Source organism: Silurus meridionalis, chromosome 21, assembly GCF_014805685.1.
Source record: "Silurus meridionalis isolate SWU-2019-XX chromosome 21, ASM1480568v1, whole genome shotgun sequence".
Taxonomy (NCBI): Eukaryota; Metazoa; Chordata; class Actinopteri; order Siluriformes; family Siluridae; genus Silurus; species Silurus meridionalis.
This window is the reverse complement of record NC_060904.1, coordinates 16791542-16810257: the sequence shown is the minus strand read 5'-3', so window position 1 is coordinate 16810257 and position 18716 is coordinate 16791542. Positions and strand designations below refer to the sequence as shown.

At 38.0% G+C, this 18716-nt stretch overlaps 1 protein-coding gene across 1 annotated transcript in view; it reads right to left on the bottom strand.

Moving 5' to 3' along the window:
• Positions 1-18716, bottom strand: part of csmd3a (CUB and Sushi multiple domains 3a) — a 232042-nt gene that overhangs the window by 200349 nt on the left and 12977 nt on the right. The window contains 1 exon segment of the mRNA XM_046833559.1: positions 5641-5863. Within this exon segment, the coding sequence (XP_046689515.1) occupies positions 5641-5863 (223 nt within the window).

Genomic DNA, 18716 nt, shown 5'->3' with positions numbered 1-18716 from the left:
AAACTGTGGCTTTTCTCTTATTTTTTTCACTACAAGCAGGAGACATACTTGAGCACTTGGAAGACATGCTTTTATCACTAAAATTGCTGTTTGAAACTGTAAAAAATACACACTAAGACAACTTTGTCAACTGCTAGCAAAAGTGTGGGGCATCTCACAGGGCGAGGATACGCCCATCCTGGCTGTGTGTCCGACGTATCATCATACGCTGCTGCCTGTTGCGCAAAATGTCCTTTTTTAAATCTATCGTCATCGTAAGATCTAAAAATAGTAAGTTAAACCATCTTAACCCGGTGACCATCTGTAATATATATAATATTGTTAAATAAAAGAATGCATTATAATTAGTACAAAAACCACAAACTGGCTTTTTTCCCTTTTTTTTTAAAAAAAGAAAAATCTAATTTTCAGGAAATTGTACAGAAAACATGGAACTTGTTTTTAAAATATTGATCCATAACATTTTCCAGTTAAAGATATTAAAGTGGAGTAGAATTGATTTGCCCCTGAATGTATAATGTCTTATAAACCCTGCTTGTAAGATGTATGTAAATCATATCTTCATGAAGCTCTCCAGTGTTCTGTATTGTTGAAAGATTTATGATCACACTCTTGATGTCACCCAAATGAGGATGGGTTCCCTTTTGAGTCTGGTTCCTCTCAAGGTTTCTTCCTCATAACATCTAAGGAAGTTTCTCCTTGCCACAGTCGCCACGGCTGCTCATCAGGGATAAATACACACCATTCACCTTCACTGTTGATTTCTGTAAAGCTGCTTTGAGAAAATGTCTGTTGTGAAAAGCGCTATAGAAATAAACTTGACTTGACTTGAAGCTGGCTTTGTGCATGAGGGCGTTGCGATGCTGGAACAGGTTCGAGTCTTTTAATTCAACTGAAGAGAAAACTTCATGACATCGCATCTAAAGACATCCTTTATAATTGCAGAGAATAAAGAATCACAACTTTTTTTTTTTTTTTTTTGCATTTCCCCTAGGATTTGCAGCTGGAACTCCTGTCTCGATTCCGACCAATCAGAATGAAGAATTTAACATTGTAAATATAATAAAAATTATACTACACACAACAGCAACAACTTTAGTAAGCCATCAAATGATATGCAACACTTCACTGTAGCTTAATAAAGCATTATTAGCGCTCATAAATCATTTACAAAGCGTTCCATTGAAATCAAAAGTGTCATCAAGCCAAGAATTAAGTCTCCATTGGCCCTCGATGAGATCTGCAGCAGAGACCAGGAGCTGCTGGCATTCACTCCTACACTTCAAGAGACGGATGCGATGATATAATATCTAATAATGAACTGCACACTTACTCTCAATGTAGAGAAAATATCGATTTATGCAAAAAAGGCTGGCTAATAAAACATACTGATATCCAGGAGATACATTCAGGAAAAAAATGCACTGTGTACATTTTCAAGTGCGTCGCAATTTCATCATGGCCCGAACCAGTCAAGGTCGATTGCATTGCTACATTCATTCAAAAGAATGAAAGAAAAAAAAAGTGCTTTTCTTTTTTTAGCACCTTTTTTTTTCTTCATTAATATCTGGCATGTTGTAATGAATAGAACGTCCCACCAAGCTGCGATTTTGAAGTAACAGATTAGCCAGGCTCGTTCTCTCGTTTTAAAGTTTTTTAGCTCTCAGGCATTAAAAAAGGAGCTCTGGTGCTATTTTTGGCTCCATTAGATGAGCAAGGAACCAACATGCAAGTTCTTGTCATCTCTAAATGATAGGTTGCTCTTCACACACACACACACACACACACACACACACACACACACACACACACACACACACACACACACACACCTCCAGTTTCTGAAGCAGCAGAACAGAATATCACAATGTTTTTTGTTTTTTTTAATGCACAATTACACGCCAAAGAAACTCGAATTAACTCAGGACCAGTGTGTTTTCATGAGAAGTTGACATAAGGCTGTTATAACGCTTTCTAGGTTCTGGGTAACCCTTCTTCACATTGCGATTTTGAGCTGCTATACACCATAAAATTCATAGACACCAGTTTTGACACACATGAAATTTCCAGCCCAGTCTGGTTCTTCACAGTCAACATACATATGACATAGGGGTGCCATTGCAGATACTCTAGAGTGTTTATTTTGTATTTATCCCTCTTAGGGAGGCACCAACCATGATCTTGCATGATTTGCCTCTGCATTTGACCATAACATGCAAAACATCTGTAAGTCATAATGCGTTTATAAAGCATACTATTTAACTCATTGTAATTACACAAAAAAAATGCCAGAGCTATCTTTATTACTTAATAATAATCAACACACATAAGGTGTTCATAACATGTCATAACACTAAAAAAGAATTCAAGCACCTGGTTTTCCTTATGAAATAATACCAGATGGCTTCATGTCAAGAAATTCAATCTCAAACTGGAATAGAATTTATTCAGTGATATAATGTATTATAAACACTGTGTTCAGTTAGCGTCATAACGCATTATAACATTCTTTTACACAACCATTTCATCTCTTTAATGCTGCTTTAAATGCGCTCTTCAGGTAGAAATAAATAAATTCTAAACGTTTTGCATTTGAAAATCCGTTACAGATTAACGTACAGTATATAATAACTTATGAATGCATTAAGACAGGTTATGAATGGCCTATAAAGGCTTGAGGTGTCGGTTATCAAAAATAATGCTTTCGTTTGCCATGATGTTTATTCTTTAGCTTCTTTGGCAAATTTAAATGCGAACTTGATGCCACATAACATTTCTTCGAAAAAGACAAAGGAATTCTGCCTCTACGATGACAGTCAACTAAACAGAGCCATGTTGGACAAACGAATTAGCCGAATTGGCTGAAATTACTATTCATTAGCGATTAGTTACTTTTCATTTCCCGACCTTAATCGCAGCATCTTCGCAATTTACCACCATGGATTAGGGGCTTGACAAACAAACATCTACACAAAAAAAGAGACTCAATTACCGTCCAACAGCACCAGTGTGCGGACAGAGTGATCTGATCAGGCTGATTTACTGACAGGACCTTCTTTCACTCCAGCACTTCCTTCCTCATTAGTGGCCTGCTAATGCTCAGGACATACAGGGCCTCTTTCAGCTCATTGTTGGTGTAAAGTCCTGTTGCCGTAAAAAAAAAAAGCCTTAACGGTAATTACACCGGGTCCCTAATTAGGAGGAAATTCGCTGCTGCTGTTTTCAAAAGTGTGGATTTTTTTCTCTCTCTCTTTCAAAGCATTTCATTCGACTACAAGAGGCATATTTGCTATCATTTCTTCCTCTTCTCAAAGTGTTTTGTGTGGGCGCGATGCTACAGGATATTGTTAAGAAATTATTAGCAAAACAACTAGCATCCATTTTTAATGACGTGCCCCGTTTTATCATGCAGCTCGAAGAGCGTTTGCATCTCGGTAAACACTGAATATTCACCTGCGGAGGTTAGGCTCATAATTAGCGCCTACATTTGAATGACGGGTTCAAAGCGGGAGGGATTTTATTAGCGTGATTAGTGATTATGGGTAAAGCTCTGAAAGTTGGCAGCACTTCCTGCACTTGCGTCACCGTTTCTGAAAAACCAGCACAGTTCCGTGCAATAATTAACTTGACATGAGAGCAATTAGCGTGCAGGGGCAGTTTATGGTTTTCAGCCATCGGCCACATTACAGTGCGTTCACCCAGGTGACCTTTTCGCTCGCACGAACGAGGTGTGGGAACGTTCCAAAGTGGAAGTTGGATCCGAAAGGCTGGGTGACATTGATGCTGAAAATACGCAGCAGAACAAATCATCTTGGCGGAAAACTCACAGTAATAAGGCCATCGGTGTATCACAAGGCTTCCCTGACTCATATTCAGTCCCATAATTCATGCTATAATGTTACAAAATACTTTGAAATAAAGGTGCAAAGACCGATATAGTATTTTATGGCTATATTTTACCTACATAGTATTTAATAAAACCTCCAAATATGATCTAAAAAAGCGCTATACAAATAGAAATTAATAGAATTGAATGCAATCTGTCTAAAAAAATTCTTTTTTGTTTATTTGCAATAAAGTACTTCTACAAGTCTTATAAAGCCTTATAAACATGAAATACAGTGTTAATAAAATGCTCCAGGTACGCTTATTCTAATAGCTAAAAGGGATTCTTTGGTAATATTTACTACAAAGGTTAGATTTGCAATACACAATGAACATCTATACCATGTCATAATGCATACTTAAAGCATTATAATGTGGTTATTATTTATTAAATTCTATTCCACTTCATTGATACCTTGATTACTTGTTTTGAATCATTGACATGATGCATTATTAATAGTGTTCATAGCACCAAGCCTTCAGTCAATTGTGATATTATACAGTGGTGACACAAAGTGTTATAACTAATGCTTTTAATGCATTATTTTAAAGAGGACATAACACACACACACACACACACACACACACACACACACACACACACACACACACACACACACACACACAGTTTCAGCCAATCTTGTATTTATCTTGAGGCCTTATACAGTAGTACTGCATCTCCGAATTGTCTTTAGTTTGATCAGATTTTTTACAAAGACCGTCTAGCTCCTGGAGGCATGGAGTGGGCGGGGCTAAAAGCAGATTAAGCATAGCGATCGTCTGCAAGCTGTTCTATAAATAAAAGGGAACAAAATCTTTATAGTCGTAACCAGCCGTACATATCTGATCCAGAATCCGATACCAAGTCTGAACCTGAACATCAAGAACAACAACAGCGACAAAGACTACAGCAGGACATGTTTATATGTTACCTTCTGAACAAGGTTCTTCTTCCCTCACATCCAACAGCACACTTTTTTCTATTGAGCGAGTCCTGAACAGCGCAGCCGAAGACTTTAGTTACAGAATGAAGCATGGTGGTGGGTGTGCTCTTGCTCTGGTTGCTGTGTGTGAGGAGGCCTGGGGTGCAGTCAGTGTTCACATTCATCCCAAAGGTGTGGAGCTCTATAGCAGGAGATCTTCCAAAAATATCCAAACCATGTAAAGTATATCTTCATGGAGCTGGCTTTGTGCACAGGGGCATTGTCATGCTCGGACAGGTTTGGGTCTCCTAGTTCATGTAAAGGGAATATTTCTACCGCACCCAGAGACATCATATAATATTGTATGTCTCCAACTTTGTGGTAACAGTTGAATAGAAGAACCACATATGGTTGGAAAAGTCTGGTGTAGCAAAACGTTTGTCCGTGTTGTGTATCACCGATTCACACTTTGATTACATTATGACATGGTGATTATAATGTGTTTTAAGCACCTTTTGCTGTATAATCCTTTCTTTAAACAATTAATAAACACAACTAAAGCAGTGAATAATGTCATATGAATGTGTCAACATGCATATGGCCTTCATAGTAAGTGCAATAATAGAAGAGTAATACTCAAACTATCAACTATTATCTCAAACTATATTATTTCTACTTCAACTGTAATAAACCATGCAGCATCATCCCTTATAAAAAGTTATAAGCTGTTATGGTGCATCATAGTGTTATGACAACATCAATTTTTTTGTTTAGTTTTTTCCTCAGAAATGATCTGAAAGAAAAGAAGAGCAAGTTGAAGAAAAAGCTTTACCTTGTTCTAAAGTTGGCGGGGTGCGGATGGCCGTCGTATAACGATAAAAAGTCGTATTCCTCCTCCACGGCGAAGGACTGAAAAACGATGTGAATTCTATTCCTTTCCTCTGCAACAATAACCCAAGTGCAGTTCGCTCCATTCGGGTATCCGTGTGGAAATCCGGGGCTTTCTATGGTCCCGTTTTTGCCTTTGAACGTCCCACCGCATGTGTAAATGAAACCTGGGGGACAGAAGGAAAAGAGGAAAAAAAGAGCGTCAGATCGTTAAGAGCCGTTCGATCGGCTTCCTGTCTTTCCCGTTCGGCTTCCGTGTTTAAGCGCTGAAGAAGACGACGCCGATGCTGAGGGATTCATTTCATGGTTTGTGATTTGAATAGAAATGAAAGAGAGAAGAAAAAAACAAAGGTTTTCTCCTTCACAGTTCAGGAAAAGGACAGAGGAGGAAATCCGCCTGGAAGCCTGGGAGAGGTGAACGAGAGGCTTTTATCAGTGACAGTAAAGTAAATCGCCCAGCAACAGCATGCAGCATCAATCCAACTTCCCTGTTTATCCTTCAGCACTTCCCTTCGAAGTAATTAGCCTTTACGGTAGATTCTTTCTCCTCTCTTTCCCCCTTTCCCTTTTTGTACCATCTCTCTTTCATTATGTTTCTGTCTCTGTTCATCTCAGTCTGTGTGACTCTCCCTCTTTGATTCTCTCTCCTTTAGATGTTCCTCTCTTTTTGTCACCGTCCACCTCTGCCTCTCTCTGCATCATTTTATATTTCTCTTTTTAACTCTTTTTTTGCAAATCCATTCACATTTATTGCATTTGGCAGACAGCTAAAAGCGAATTACTGCTGAGGCCTTGAGGGGTTAAGGGCCTTGCTCAAGGGCCCAACAGCTGCAGCTTGGTGATGCCGGGATTTGAACTTGTTGACCTTTCGATTCACATCCTTCTTACCTTCTCTATATCACTCAATTTCTCTAAATGTGACTCTCGCTCTCACTCTGTTTTTCTATCTCTCTATCCCTATCCACTCACTTTCTCTCTTTCATTCACTCCATCCATCTCTTTCTGTGTATATCATTCACCCACTCTGTTTTACTCCTATATACTTCAAAAATGTCTATCGTTCTTACCTTTTCTTTATTACTCTCTCTCTCTCTCTCTCTCTCTCTCTCTCTCTCTCTCTCTCATTCAGTTTTCTTTCTCCCTATCTATATATCTATGACTGAATTTCTCTCTCTCATTCCATCCTTGCAATTCTTCTCTCACTCTATTCTACACCTCTTTGTCTCCGTCCAACTTTCTTTGTCTCTTTTGGTCTACCATTTTTCTCTCTCAGCATCTCTTTTGGGTGCATCTCTCTATCTTTATTTTTCATAGTTTGCTCTCCAGTGCCTCTCTGACTCTATCTCTCGTTTTCTATACATTCTGTGTCTCTCTCTCTCTCTCTCTCTCTCTCTCTCACTTTTATTTATTTTGCATTGTTTTTCTATCATCTCTCATATTTAGTTTTCTTTTCTCTTTCTCTCTCTCTCTCTCTCTCTCTCTCTCTCTCTCTCTTCATCCTTCCCTCCCTCTACATCATTCTACAGTATATTTCTATTGACGTGACTTACTTTTCTCTCATCCCTCCCTCCTTCTCTTTCTGTGTGAATCCATCTCTTAACTCTGTCCTACTTCTGTTCCGTCTCCCACACCCTGTCTGCCCTGTCCAGCTTTCTTTCTCTCTTTTCTCTGTCTCCTATTTTTCAACTCTATACATCTCTATATGTGTCTCTCTCTCTCTCTCTCTCTCTCTTCGATCTCTCTCTTGCTATATCTGTGTGTCTTTCTCTTTTCTCTGGTTTGCTCTCCAGTTGGGCCTCTCTGACTTCGTCTTACCTCTCTCTCTCTCTCTCTCTCTCTCTCCTACTTTTATTCACCTTGTATCTTGCTCAATTTTTCATTTGTCTTTTTCTATCCTTCTCCACTTTTCCTCTCTGTGAATCAGTCTATATTACTATTTATCTGACTTGCTTTCTCTCTCATCACCTCCCTCCATATCTTTCTTTATGAATCCTTCTCTCACTCTGTCCTACTCTTTTCTGTCTTACACACTCTTTCGGCCACTTTGTCCCTGTCCAACTTTCTTAGTCTCTTTCTGTGTCCCATTTTTAGCTCTCAGCATCTGTATTCCTTTGTCTGTGCATCTCTCTCTCTCTCTCTCTCTCTCTCATTTCTCTCTCCATTGATCTCTGTGTCTTTCTTTTCTCTAGTTTGCATTTCCTTTGTGTGTGCCTGACTCTGTCTTACCTTCTCTGTTTCTCTCTCTCTCTCTCTCTCTCTCTCTCTCTCTCTCATTCTCCTACTTTTGTTTGCATTGTATTTTGCTCAATTCTTCTGTTTCTCTCTTATTTTGTTTTTCTTTCTCTCGATCTCTCCACCTTTCCCTCACTCTGCATCAGTATATACTTCCATTTATGTGTCTTTCTTTCTCATTCCCGTCCTCCATCTCTTCCTGGGTGAATCTTTCTCTTTCTTTCTCTTCCTCGCTTTCTCTCTCTATCCATCCCTGTGTCATTCTCTTCTTTCTGGTTTGCTTTTCCTTTGTGCCTCTGACATCTCTATCTCTCTATCTTTTAGTCTGAGAGTAAAGACAGAATGGGTTCAGGTTTAAAGGTTCGTGCTGACTCATAGCCACCCAGACGACCTCATCTCTCTCTCTCTCTCTCTCTCTCTCTAAAACGTCTACAGTCATGCGTTACTCTGCATAAAGCAAAAAAAAAAAGAGCATTGAAATACTTCAATCATTTTGAATTTCCAATCATTTGCTCTGTATCTCTCAAGCTTCGCGTGGGCGCTCGCAAAATTTCCCCTGCCAAAAACATTACCATCGATCCCAAAAGGCTTCTAAAAGCTGCGCTCGAGATTTTCCCACCGCTAATGATTGACAAAAGGATCATCCACTTAAACAAACAAACAAACAAACAGAAAACACAATGCCATGAATTTCCCTGCGTCTAATCTGAGCTTCATTCGTGCTTCTCAACCATCGTTCAAACGTAAAAGGCTGAAGAAAAAAAAACGGGAGTGTTTTTACTGCTGAGTCTTTTACAGTGACGGTCAATGAGATTTGCATTTAACCTTGATTAGTAGTCTTGAGAATCAGAGTGGAGAGTGCGAGACAGCAGCAATTACACTGACGTTTAAATACTTGGGAGAAAAGAGCGTTAGGTGAATCCTCTGGAGCGCTGGAACAAATAGGCTAAGTGTTGTTCATTGTTTGTTGTTGTTAATTGCAGCAATGCATCTTTGATTGATTACTTAAACGATTGCATCGCTCCACTCGGGATAGGTGTACCAACATTCTATAGCTACTGCTATGTAGGATATCTTTGCTTTATTGTTTTTCACCCAAAGGTGCAGGAGCTGCTAAGGGTCCTGGGACTTTACATTCAGAGCAAGGTGATAAGAACCCTAAGAACCCTAAGAGCAATAAAGGGAGCAGGTAGTGTAACGAGTAGTATTCTTCGTATTCTTCACACTATCCAGCAGACATTACCATTAAGATAAAGTAAATACGGTCAGAGTTCTGTTCAATATACAAAGCCATATTTCATTATGTTACATTATTGTGTTTAATGTACAATGTAATTCATTGTTTTTCCTGTCGTGTTTATTACAAGGAAGTTTGAATAGGTGGTGTTTAGTAAAAGATACCTGATCCGTTAATCTGGGATCGATCACTTATGTCTCGACTTACTTTCTCAGGTGACTTTCCTCATGCGAGTTAATGCTCTTGCTAAGGAAACATCACTGCATCACTCGTGATTATTTCCCCTGTTTTTCTCAGGGTGTTACTGTAGCTCAGTGCTTATCCACTGTACTATGGAATGGAAGGTCAGAAGGTCAAATTCCAGCACCACCAATTTGAGACTGAGACTTCGAGCCCTTAACCCCTCAACTGCTCAGTTTTAAGTCGCTCTTGTTACGGGCTTCTTACAAATGCCATGAATGTATATGTGTCAAAAACAAAGCATGCATACATTCAAAGAATTCAGAATTTCAGAATCAAAAACAGAAGTGATTTAGTTCTGTGGTTTTGAGCAGTGGTGGAAGAAGAATGATGTAGTTGAGTAAAAGTAAAGATCCACTCTGTAAAATGTGACTCCAGAAAAAGTGTCTAGGTATGAATGCTGTTCATACAGAAGATTTCAGTTCAGCATCCAACACAATTATCTCCCTAAGTTGAGCCTGCTGTCTTGAACACCTCCCTCTGTAACAATATCCACCGCCAGTCTGGACTGGAAGCTACACTGTATGGACGAGTATTGGGACACCTGTCCTTTCCTGCCATATGTGGTTTTAATCCAAACGGTTTCCACAAAGCTGAAGGTTTGTGCAATTGTACAGGACGTCTTTAGATTCGCTATATACATTTTTGCTTTCACTTGAACTTGGAAACCCAAACCTGTTCCAGCATGGCGATGCCGCTGTGCACAAAGTGAGCTGTATTAAGATCTGAGTTACATGATTTGGAGAGGAGGATCTTGAGTGGCCTGCTATAGAGCACTGATCTCATCCCTATTGAACACCTTTGGGATGAATATGAACGCTGACTGCACCCCAGGTCTCCTCACAATCCCTACATCAGTACCTGCCTTTCATAACACCCTTGTGGCTGATGAACACAAATATCCACAAGCACACTTTAAATCTAGGGGAACATCTTCCTAGAAGAGTGGAAGGAATTATAAGAGCAAACTGAGACTACATGTGGAATGCAATGTGCAAAAAGGACATACCGTATGTGCTAATGACCAGGTGTTCGCAAACGTTTGGCAATATAGTGTACATCTTAAACACCACCACATTCAGCACTGGAGTCCCGCAGGCCTGTGTGTTAGATTCATTACTGTTATCTCAGCTCACTCCTGACTCTACAGCACTGAACAGCTCAAATCATATCATCAAGCTCACTGAAAACACAACCGTGGTGCTTCAGCAACAGCAATGAGTCAGCAAACAGAGAGGAGGTGCAGCAGCTAATCGACTGGTGCAGCCACAACATAGACAAAATAAATGTTTCTGATCTCAACAAAACTCAAAACATCCACTCTGTGACCTTGGGGATCATCAGGTGCTCCAAATCATTTTTCACCAGGTAGACAACTTTACTGAGTTCCTCAACACTAGCTCCATAATCAAGAAAGTGGTGCAGCACATCTTATTTCTGTAACGGCTAAGAAAAGCACAGCTCCCATCACCTATTCTCACCACATCCCTCAGACAAACATCAAGAACATCCTGAGAAGGTGTATGAAAATTGCACCATGTCTGTATACAGGAATGTGAGAACAGCTGAGAAGATAGTTGGGGGATCATTTTCCATAATCACATACATTTATGCTACATGCTGCATCCATAAAGCTAACAGCTCAAACATCAAACCAACCGAATTCCCTCACACACCCCTTCCTGATTGAACATCATGGATCTTGTGTAGATCTTTGTAGTCTTATTGTTTTTATTACTTTATTACCATTGCACATTTATATAATTATTATTTTACACTCTGGAAAATCCTTCAGACCACTTAAGTGAGGATGAGGAGATATGGGTTCTGCTGGAGCTCTCGTTATAAGGTTTAATACGTGTGGAACATGGTTGTTTTTTTTCCAGCCCCTTTGACTGGCAGGTTTCTTTATAAATTTGTACTTTTTATTGTTTCCGAATAAAAAGTAACCAGTGGAGTCTCTGTTGTCTGATCTCATTCAATTTCCAGTCAATGTCCGGTCACATACACAAATTAAAAATTTGATAGCAATGGTAAATCACTGTGAAGAGCACATAAACCACCCTAATGCTAATTATTCTGCTATACCACCATGTTTTCTTCCAGTCATAAGAACAACTTAAACCACCAATGAGACAAGCAAGACAACTAAGGCGTTGAAAAAACTGCCCTTGACTGTTTCAATGTCAAATCAGCAAACACTTAAGTAAAAAGTAAACTTCCACATTAAATGTCTTGATTTGCATTTTTTCTCTCCTACAAGGGTTTCAGCTTTATGAGCGCTCTAACCCTAAATCTATTTGCACAAGCAGAAACAGAAAATAGAAAAGCACTTCGATAACTCCTTCTATATAGGGGCATCTGCTAAACGCTGCAAATGTAAATCTAATCTGCAGTAAAAATGAAAGATACGCTGCTGGTTCCTCAAAGGCAAGTGGAAACTGGGAGGATATTAAATTATGAGCAGTGGAAGCTGTTAAACATTACAAATACCTGGACGTAATCTTTGGTAATAAACTCAAATTTGATGATACAGAATTGGTGACAGCGTTAATATTTCTTGAAGGACATCTTTAAGATGTTCTATATGTTTAATAAAGTGTCAAGGTGCTTTTGACCATTTTTTATTCTTAGAAATATATTTATCTATCCTTTAGCCTGTATATCCATCCATCTATCCATCTACCCATTTATTCCCAATTTCATTAATCTTTCAGTTTATTCATGCTTCATCCATCCATCCATCCATCCATCCACTAATCCATCAGTGAAACATTAGTCAACTGCACAGCATCTGTCTATTCGTGTAAACAATTTTACAGTTACTGCTCTCCTTATTCAACTCATATATATCTTTGTACAACCATCAATGAATCAGTCCATCCACCGATCTATTAATCCGCCTGCATCCATCTATTCAACCATCCAGTTATGAATGTGAAGCATGGAATTGTATGGAAAAGTATGGGCATGCATCTTTTCATGTAGAGCATATAGTACTATAAGTAGGTTTACTTAACCATCAATTGCTCAGTCCATCCTTGTATCCATTTATCCATTTATCCATTTATCCATCCATCCATCCATCCAGTTATGAAAGTAAAGCATGGGATGTAAGTGTGGTAAAAGTATAGACATCTTCATGTAGATATAATAATAAGTAGGTTTCCTCCCACCATTTATCCATATATTCATCCATCCATCCATCCATCCATCCATCCATCCATCCATATTATTCTGTTGGTGGACTCATACATTTATTAATTCTTTGATGATTTATTTGTTCAATCATTCATCTAACTCATTTAAGATCGGGTTTGGGAGCTCATCTGAAGCCCACCCAGGAAGTCAAAAGGTGAGAAAACACCTGGCTGAAACGCTGTACATCACAACAGTGAGGGTTTATTCATCCGGACAAATCATACACACGCAATAAAAAGGTTAGCGCAGCAGTAAAGGGAAAGATGCGACAAGAACAATAAAACCTATTTGTTACCACATTTCTTGCTATTTTTATTGTTTTTTTTATAGATATTTTTTTGACTGCTATCTGAGCTGTTGCATGACTTTTAAAGAAACATTAACACTGTGCGTGTGTGTTTTAATCCTGCTTTTCTTCAGAAGATTTAACACTGCCCTTGTTAGGGGAATCACATTTGCAAACATTCTGGAAGTTCGCCCTCGAGTGTGCAGAGTGACGACTAAATTCGTAGCAGTGACAGTGACATACACAGTGATGGTGATGGTGTGTTTTATAAAGAGCTTCGGCCCGACGGCCCTGTAGCATTTTACAACTACATACAGCCCTGTGACAAGACTCTGAAACCTAGAAGTTGCTAAAAGTTTTAAGAACATCATATGACAGTGAACTGGCCAAGTGAGTGTGATAGTGTGTGTGTTTATTATATATATACACACTAATCCCTTGCCACATCACGGTTCAGCTTTTGCAGTCTCACTGTAACGCGGGTTTTTACATGGAACATATCTAATTTTATTTGCGGATTTTCCGCTGTATCGCGGGATTTTGCGGTAGATATTGTTTGTATTGTTAAGAGTTATTTGAATTATTTTTGCGGAAAAATAAGTATTTTCTAGCCTAAAAAAATTAAGCTTACAGAGAATCTGTAATGCTCTTCTTGGGTATGCAGTACATTCGCTTCATCGTCATCATTAGTACTGCACAGTTAATTCATCATCATCCACATCATTCAAGTTGTATCTTCACTGGTGAGGACCCATATAGAATTTTCTATGTTTAAAATTACGTAGGTTTAAGAATATTAAAAGTGTTTGATCGTGGGGGGTCTGGAACGTAACCCTGCGATATTCGAGGCATTACTGTATATATATATATATATATAGTCTGTGTGTGCAATCTTTCCTCTGCAATCAGCACATCAGCCCTTTCCTGCTTATTGATTTTTTTTTTTACTCCGATTTTCTTTACTTCTGGCCATCTTGGTTTATAAGATACAATCATTTGAAACTTTTAGAAGCATCCAAACCCTGCACATTGTGAGCAGAATGAGTTAAACAGAATTCAACTGTTAATAATATTGTATTTTTCCTGACTCTGTATAATCTAGTTTAGTTTTGAATGGCATTGGAATGATGATCCATGCACACTGAGTGGGCAGGGTATCGGTTCCTGGATCGGTATTAGCCTAAAATAAATATTCATGAGCAGTAAAGTAAAAAGTAAAATGTAGTAAATGAAAAATGCGAATAGGATGAATGTGAACACTGACTGAACCCCAGGCCTCCTCACCTGAACGACGTCAGACTAACCCAGACTTTACTAACACATCGTATGAGCACAAAATCAGCACATGTTTTCAAAATCTCCTCTGCTGGCCTAAACACTATCAGAATCACTGACTTACAAATTTAATATATATTTTTTCCATGAATATGTATAAAATTATTCTTTAATTATTAAAATTATAAATAGTCTATTCACTTCCTCGTATAGCTTTTCTCTCAGTCGCGCCGCTTTAAGGAGTGTATATTTATGTTAACGTTTCTATCCAATCATATTTCAGCTTTGCCAGTTTCTAACCCTGTAGCGTAAAGATCATGTTGCTTTAACCAATCAGATTTTGAGTTCGTGACACCGTGGCCATCTAGCAGGCGTACAATAAAGTCGACATTTTCATGCACTTTGATTGGATGGCCAGAGAGGGCGCTAGTCTGAGCTCACAAACCTGTTGCAAACTGCACAAGCTGAAAAATATGATATATATTTGTGTTATACTGCGTTTCTGTATAATATTGATTCTGGGTTTTTTGTTACATGTGAGTCAAAATCATCACAATTAAAAAACAAAGACTTCAGAATTTATTAAAAACACGAGCTTCACAATTTGAGTTGAATTACTAAATAAACATTTTTTATGACATTTAAATGTATTGAGCTGCACCTGTATATATACAGTAATCCCCCGTTTACGTTACGCTCCGAAACCGTTCGCGATAAACGAAAAAAACGATATAACGTAATAAACGGATGCCACCCTAACAATGCTTTTTTTTTATTGTTTAAGTAGTAAATCATCGTCCCACACACTTTACACACAGAGAAAACATTCGCAAGAATACAGTGAGATGGAGTTCGTGTAAATTCGTAGAAATACAGTATCACATTTACAGTGAGCACATGTACTGCACATTATACAGTTCTGTGCCTGGTTTCTCTGCTTACCAACTACATGTTTTCTGTTGAAGTTACTATAAAAAAATCCAAAAATTTACGCTTTTATCCATTCAGAATTACATCATGTAATTTCAATAAAATGGCGTCTACTATATATAAACAGATGTTCCCTCAATTTTTTTCCCCGTCTTCAAGTTAATATGACAAATAAGAAATTTAACATACGTCAAATTAAATATTACAGTACGCAGACTACAATAATACATGAGGCTGGTAAACATGAGTTAGAAATGATTCAAAATGTTGTGTAGCAACAAGATGATCTCAGGTCTACATTAGCAAACAGACCTATTATAGCTCTTTTTTTTAACTCTCCATCCTTTTACACAAGAGCTCCTGGGAATGCACTTTTCTGCACATGGTCATTTAAAGCTGTTCTATTTAATCCACACTGTGAGGGAAATGGAGAAAAAGAGAGGAAAAAGAAAAGCTTCGCATATGCACTGTAATGGACCAGTTTAAAATTCAGAGACCTTCTTTATCATGAAGACCTGAAAGCATTACAATATGGTCATGTCTTGTTTACAGGTTATGTATTTTTTTTGTTTTTTCTGGATCCCGTTTCTATTTCTCTTTCATGTGCTGTCTATTCCACCAATCACCATGATTACACGCCACCATTCCCAGAGCTGACAAGACGATAGCTGATAGAGGGCCTCCATAAATCGCGAAGAGGAACAGTATTAAGTGCACGGCGGGGCATGGTGGACAGGAGGAATGCAAGTCGGTAATATGAATCAGCGTCTAAACACATCAATCTCGTTCAGGGAGGAGAGAACGCAAGCTTGAGACCTGGAGCCCAGCTGCTGCATTCGTTTAAACAGCTACACTCCATCCTGAACGCCAGGCGCTCACCGTACATGGTGTATGGAGAGTCATCAAGACTGATTTGTTTGTAGTGTGAGAGCAGTAGGGGCAAAGATGGCAGCAGGGTTCCATCTTCTTACACACACACACACACACAAGGAGCTGACAAATTCCACACACTCTGGGAATCGTATATCTGAGTGAGCTTGTCGTGAGAGTCGGAGAAATGGCATCGAGCGAATTTCAAGGGAATGCCTCTGTAAAAATGTGGAATGGAGGAAACTCAAGACGCCTGATTCTCTCTGACGGTAGTGATACTGAAATCATGAGTATCAGATAATACTAAAAAAACAACAACAAAAAAAAAAAAACACATTTATAGGGTCAAAAGTTTGTGGACACCCACACAAAATTGGTACGCGCTTTCTGAAGCATTTTAATTGCATTTTTATAAAACCTCCTCTTCTTCTCGTAAGCTGTTCCACCAGAAATTTGAGTTTGCTTGTACATATTCTTGGTCATTTGTGAAGAATATATATATATATATATATATATATATATATATATATATATATATATATGGCCATCAAAGTTAGGTGTCCCAATACTTTTGTAAATATAGTGTATTTATTTAAAAAAATTTAATTCTGAGCTTTCTTTTTTTTTTAAGACAATATATTTATACTGAACCACAATTTACATATAAAAAAATATTATATTATTAAATAGACTAAATTTTAATGAATATAATATTATATAATATTTAACTTAAACTACAAAATAATACACAAATGTAAGCAGTTACACTTTTTAAAATCTTTTTCAATTTGTTACAATATCAGTAATTTTTTTTTTTTTTACGAGGAAATATTTATCTTTTCTCTCTTTTCTCCACATATAAAACACTTGGAGAGCCACTACTACAGGTAAATTATTGAACGTTTAATTCTCTTTCAACACAGCAAATGATCAAGGATTACATTCTAGGTACTAACAAACAGCCAGTCCTTCACAAGCTTTTCATTTTTTTTTTCTCTCATAAAGTTAAACCAAAATTTTAGCTTATGGGAATATTACCAAGAAAGTGCAAAATTCTTTGCTGTAGCAGACAAAAGCTAATCCACACATTGAAATATTTCACAGCAGTAATACTGGAGACTCTGTCCAAAAAAAAAAAACAATAACTACTTGCACACAGAACTATTCAGAATACGAGTTTACAAACGGTTATTGATAAATGGGAATGTTGATAAAAACTTTTAAATGAAGTATTTGGGGTTCACACAAAGTAATACTATCACCAATTTCCTGTTCTCTTCCCATTCCTAGCATTATATAATATTCAGTGCAAACCATCCTGAATCTTTTAGTTCGCTGTTGATTGTTACCGACTGCAGGTTGGGAGTTGAACAGCAGGGGGCTTTCCTCCGTGAATCAGCTACCATCAAAACATAACCGCTCGCTTTTGAAGCCAGTCAGGCAAAGAAAAAGGTCAAGCCATGGTCTTATGTTCATAGAATGGCTGATCTGCACAGTGTGTGTGTTCTTCACAACTTGAGGTATAGACCTCGTTTGACCCCATTTTGCTTGAAACTGTATCATTGTAATGTTCTTCACATTCTTTTCAATCCATGCTGGAAGGTTGTTGAAGGATCTGATAAGAAAGGTCTGTCATGTCGAATATGTTGTAGACAATGGACATACAAGGTGCTTCTGGTCAAGTGGGGCAGATCATGTGACTGGTTTTGAATATGATGGTAGACTTCAACATATTCTTGTTTTTATTTCCAGGAGTCTAAATCTTCTAGAAATCTCAAAAAGCCCTTATCTATTCAAAAGATTTCTTCCCACCTTTTAACTAATCTTTATATACTAGTAACTTGTCAGAATTTTAGCAAAATCTCCAGACTGTTGAGGTAAACAAGGAATGTGGGAAGCTTCAATACCACTTGACAAAGTCCAAGTAAATATTAAGACAAAAAAAGTCCACATACTATAAACAAGTCAGTCAGTAGATGTGACTAAGCGAAAACGGAAATAAAGGGTGATTCCCTGAACACTAACTGATGCAACCTTGATTCCTCCTTCAAGCCATGATCTGGAAATTGATTGAAGAAGGCTGTCTTTGAGGAAGCACCAATGATGTATCAAAGAAAGCTCCTGGATTTACTGTTCACACTTTCCTATGACTGATCATTCAGCTGCCCTGTGGTGAAGATGAACAATGGCTGACTTCATATTTCTTGGATGAAACGCATGCTAGACTCAGCCTTTCCAACTAGAGGCTGTTGTGTGTGATTATAGAGTAAAAGCTACAATTTGGGTGGGAATTTACCAAGTAAAACTTAAATTATGCTTAAATTTATGCTTTGGAGTGCAGAATCATTCAGAGAAAAGCAAATCAATATGGCCGTTCATGTACATTCCAGTGTTTTGCTTCATGTGGCATTTTGTTTATTTATACTGTATATATTTCAGTAATTAACCACCAACCCACTAGAGGACGAAATAAAAACAAAGTTTCTGGGCAAGATAGACTTCACAGCAAATATTAACTATTATGTTAGAGGTACTAACAAAGAGCCAGTCCTTTAGATGATTTTAGATGTTCTACAACTGCCATTGATTAGTGAGTATACAGTGACTCTACAATGAATAATGTGCCATTTCTTTTGCTGATAAAATGCATTTCTACTGTCTGAATTTCCTTTTCTTTTATCTTTTGTCACTTAGTAATAGAACCAAAAACTGAAGAAATAAACAAAGTATGGCGAATATGTAATGCTAT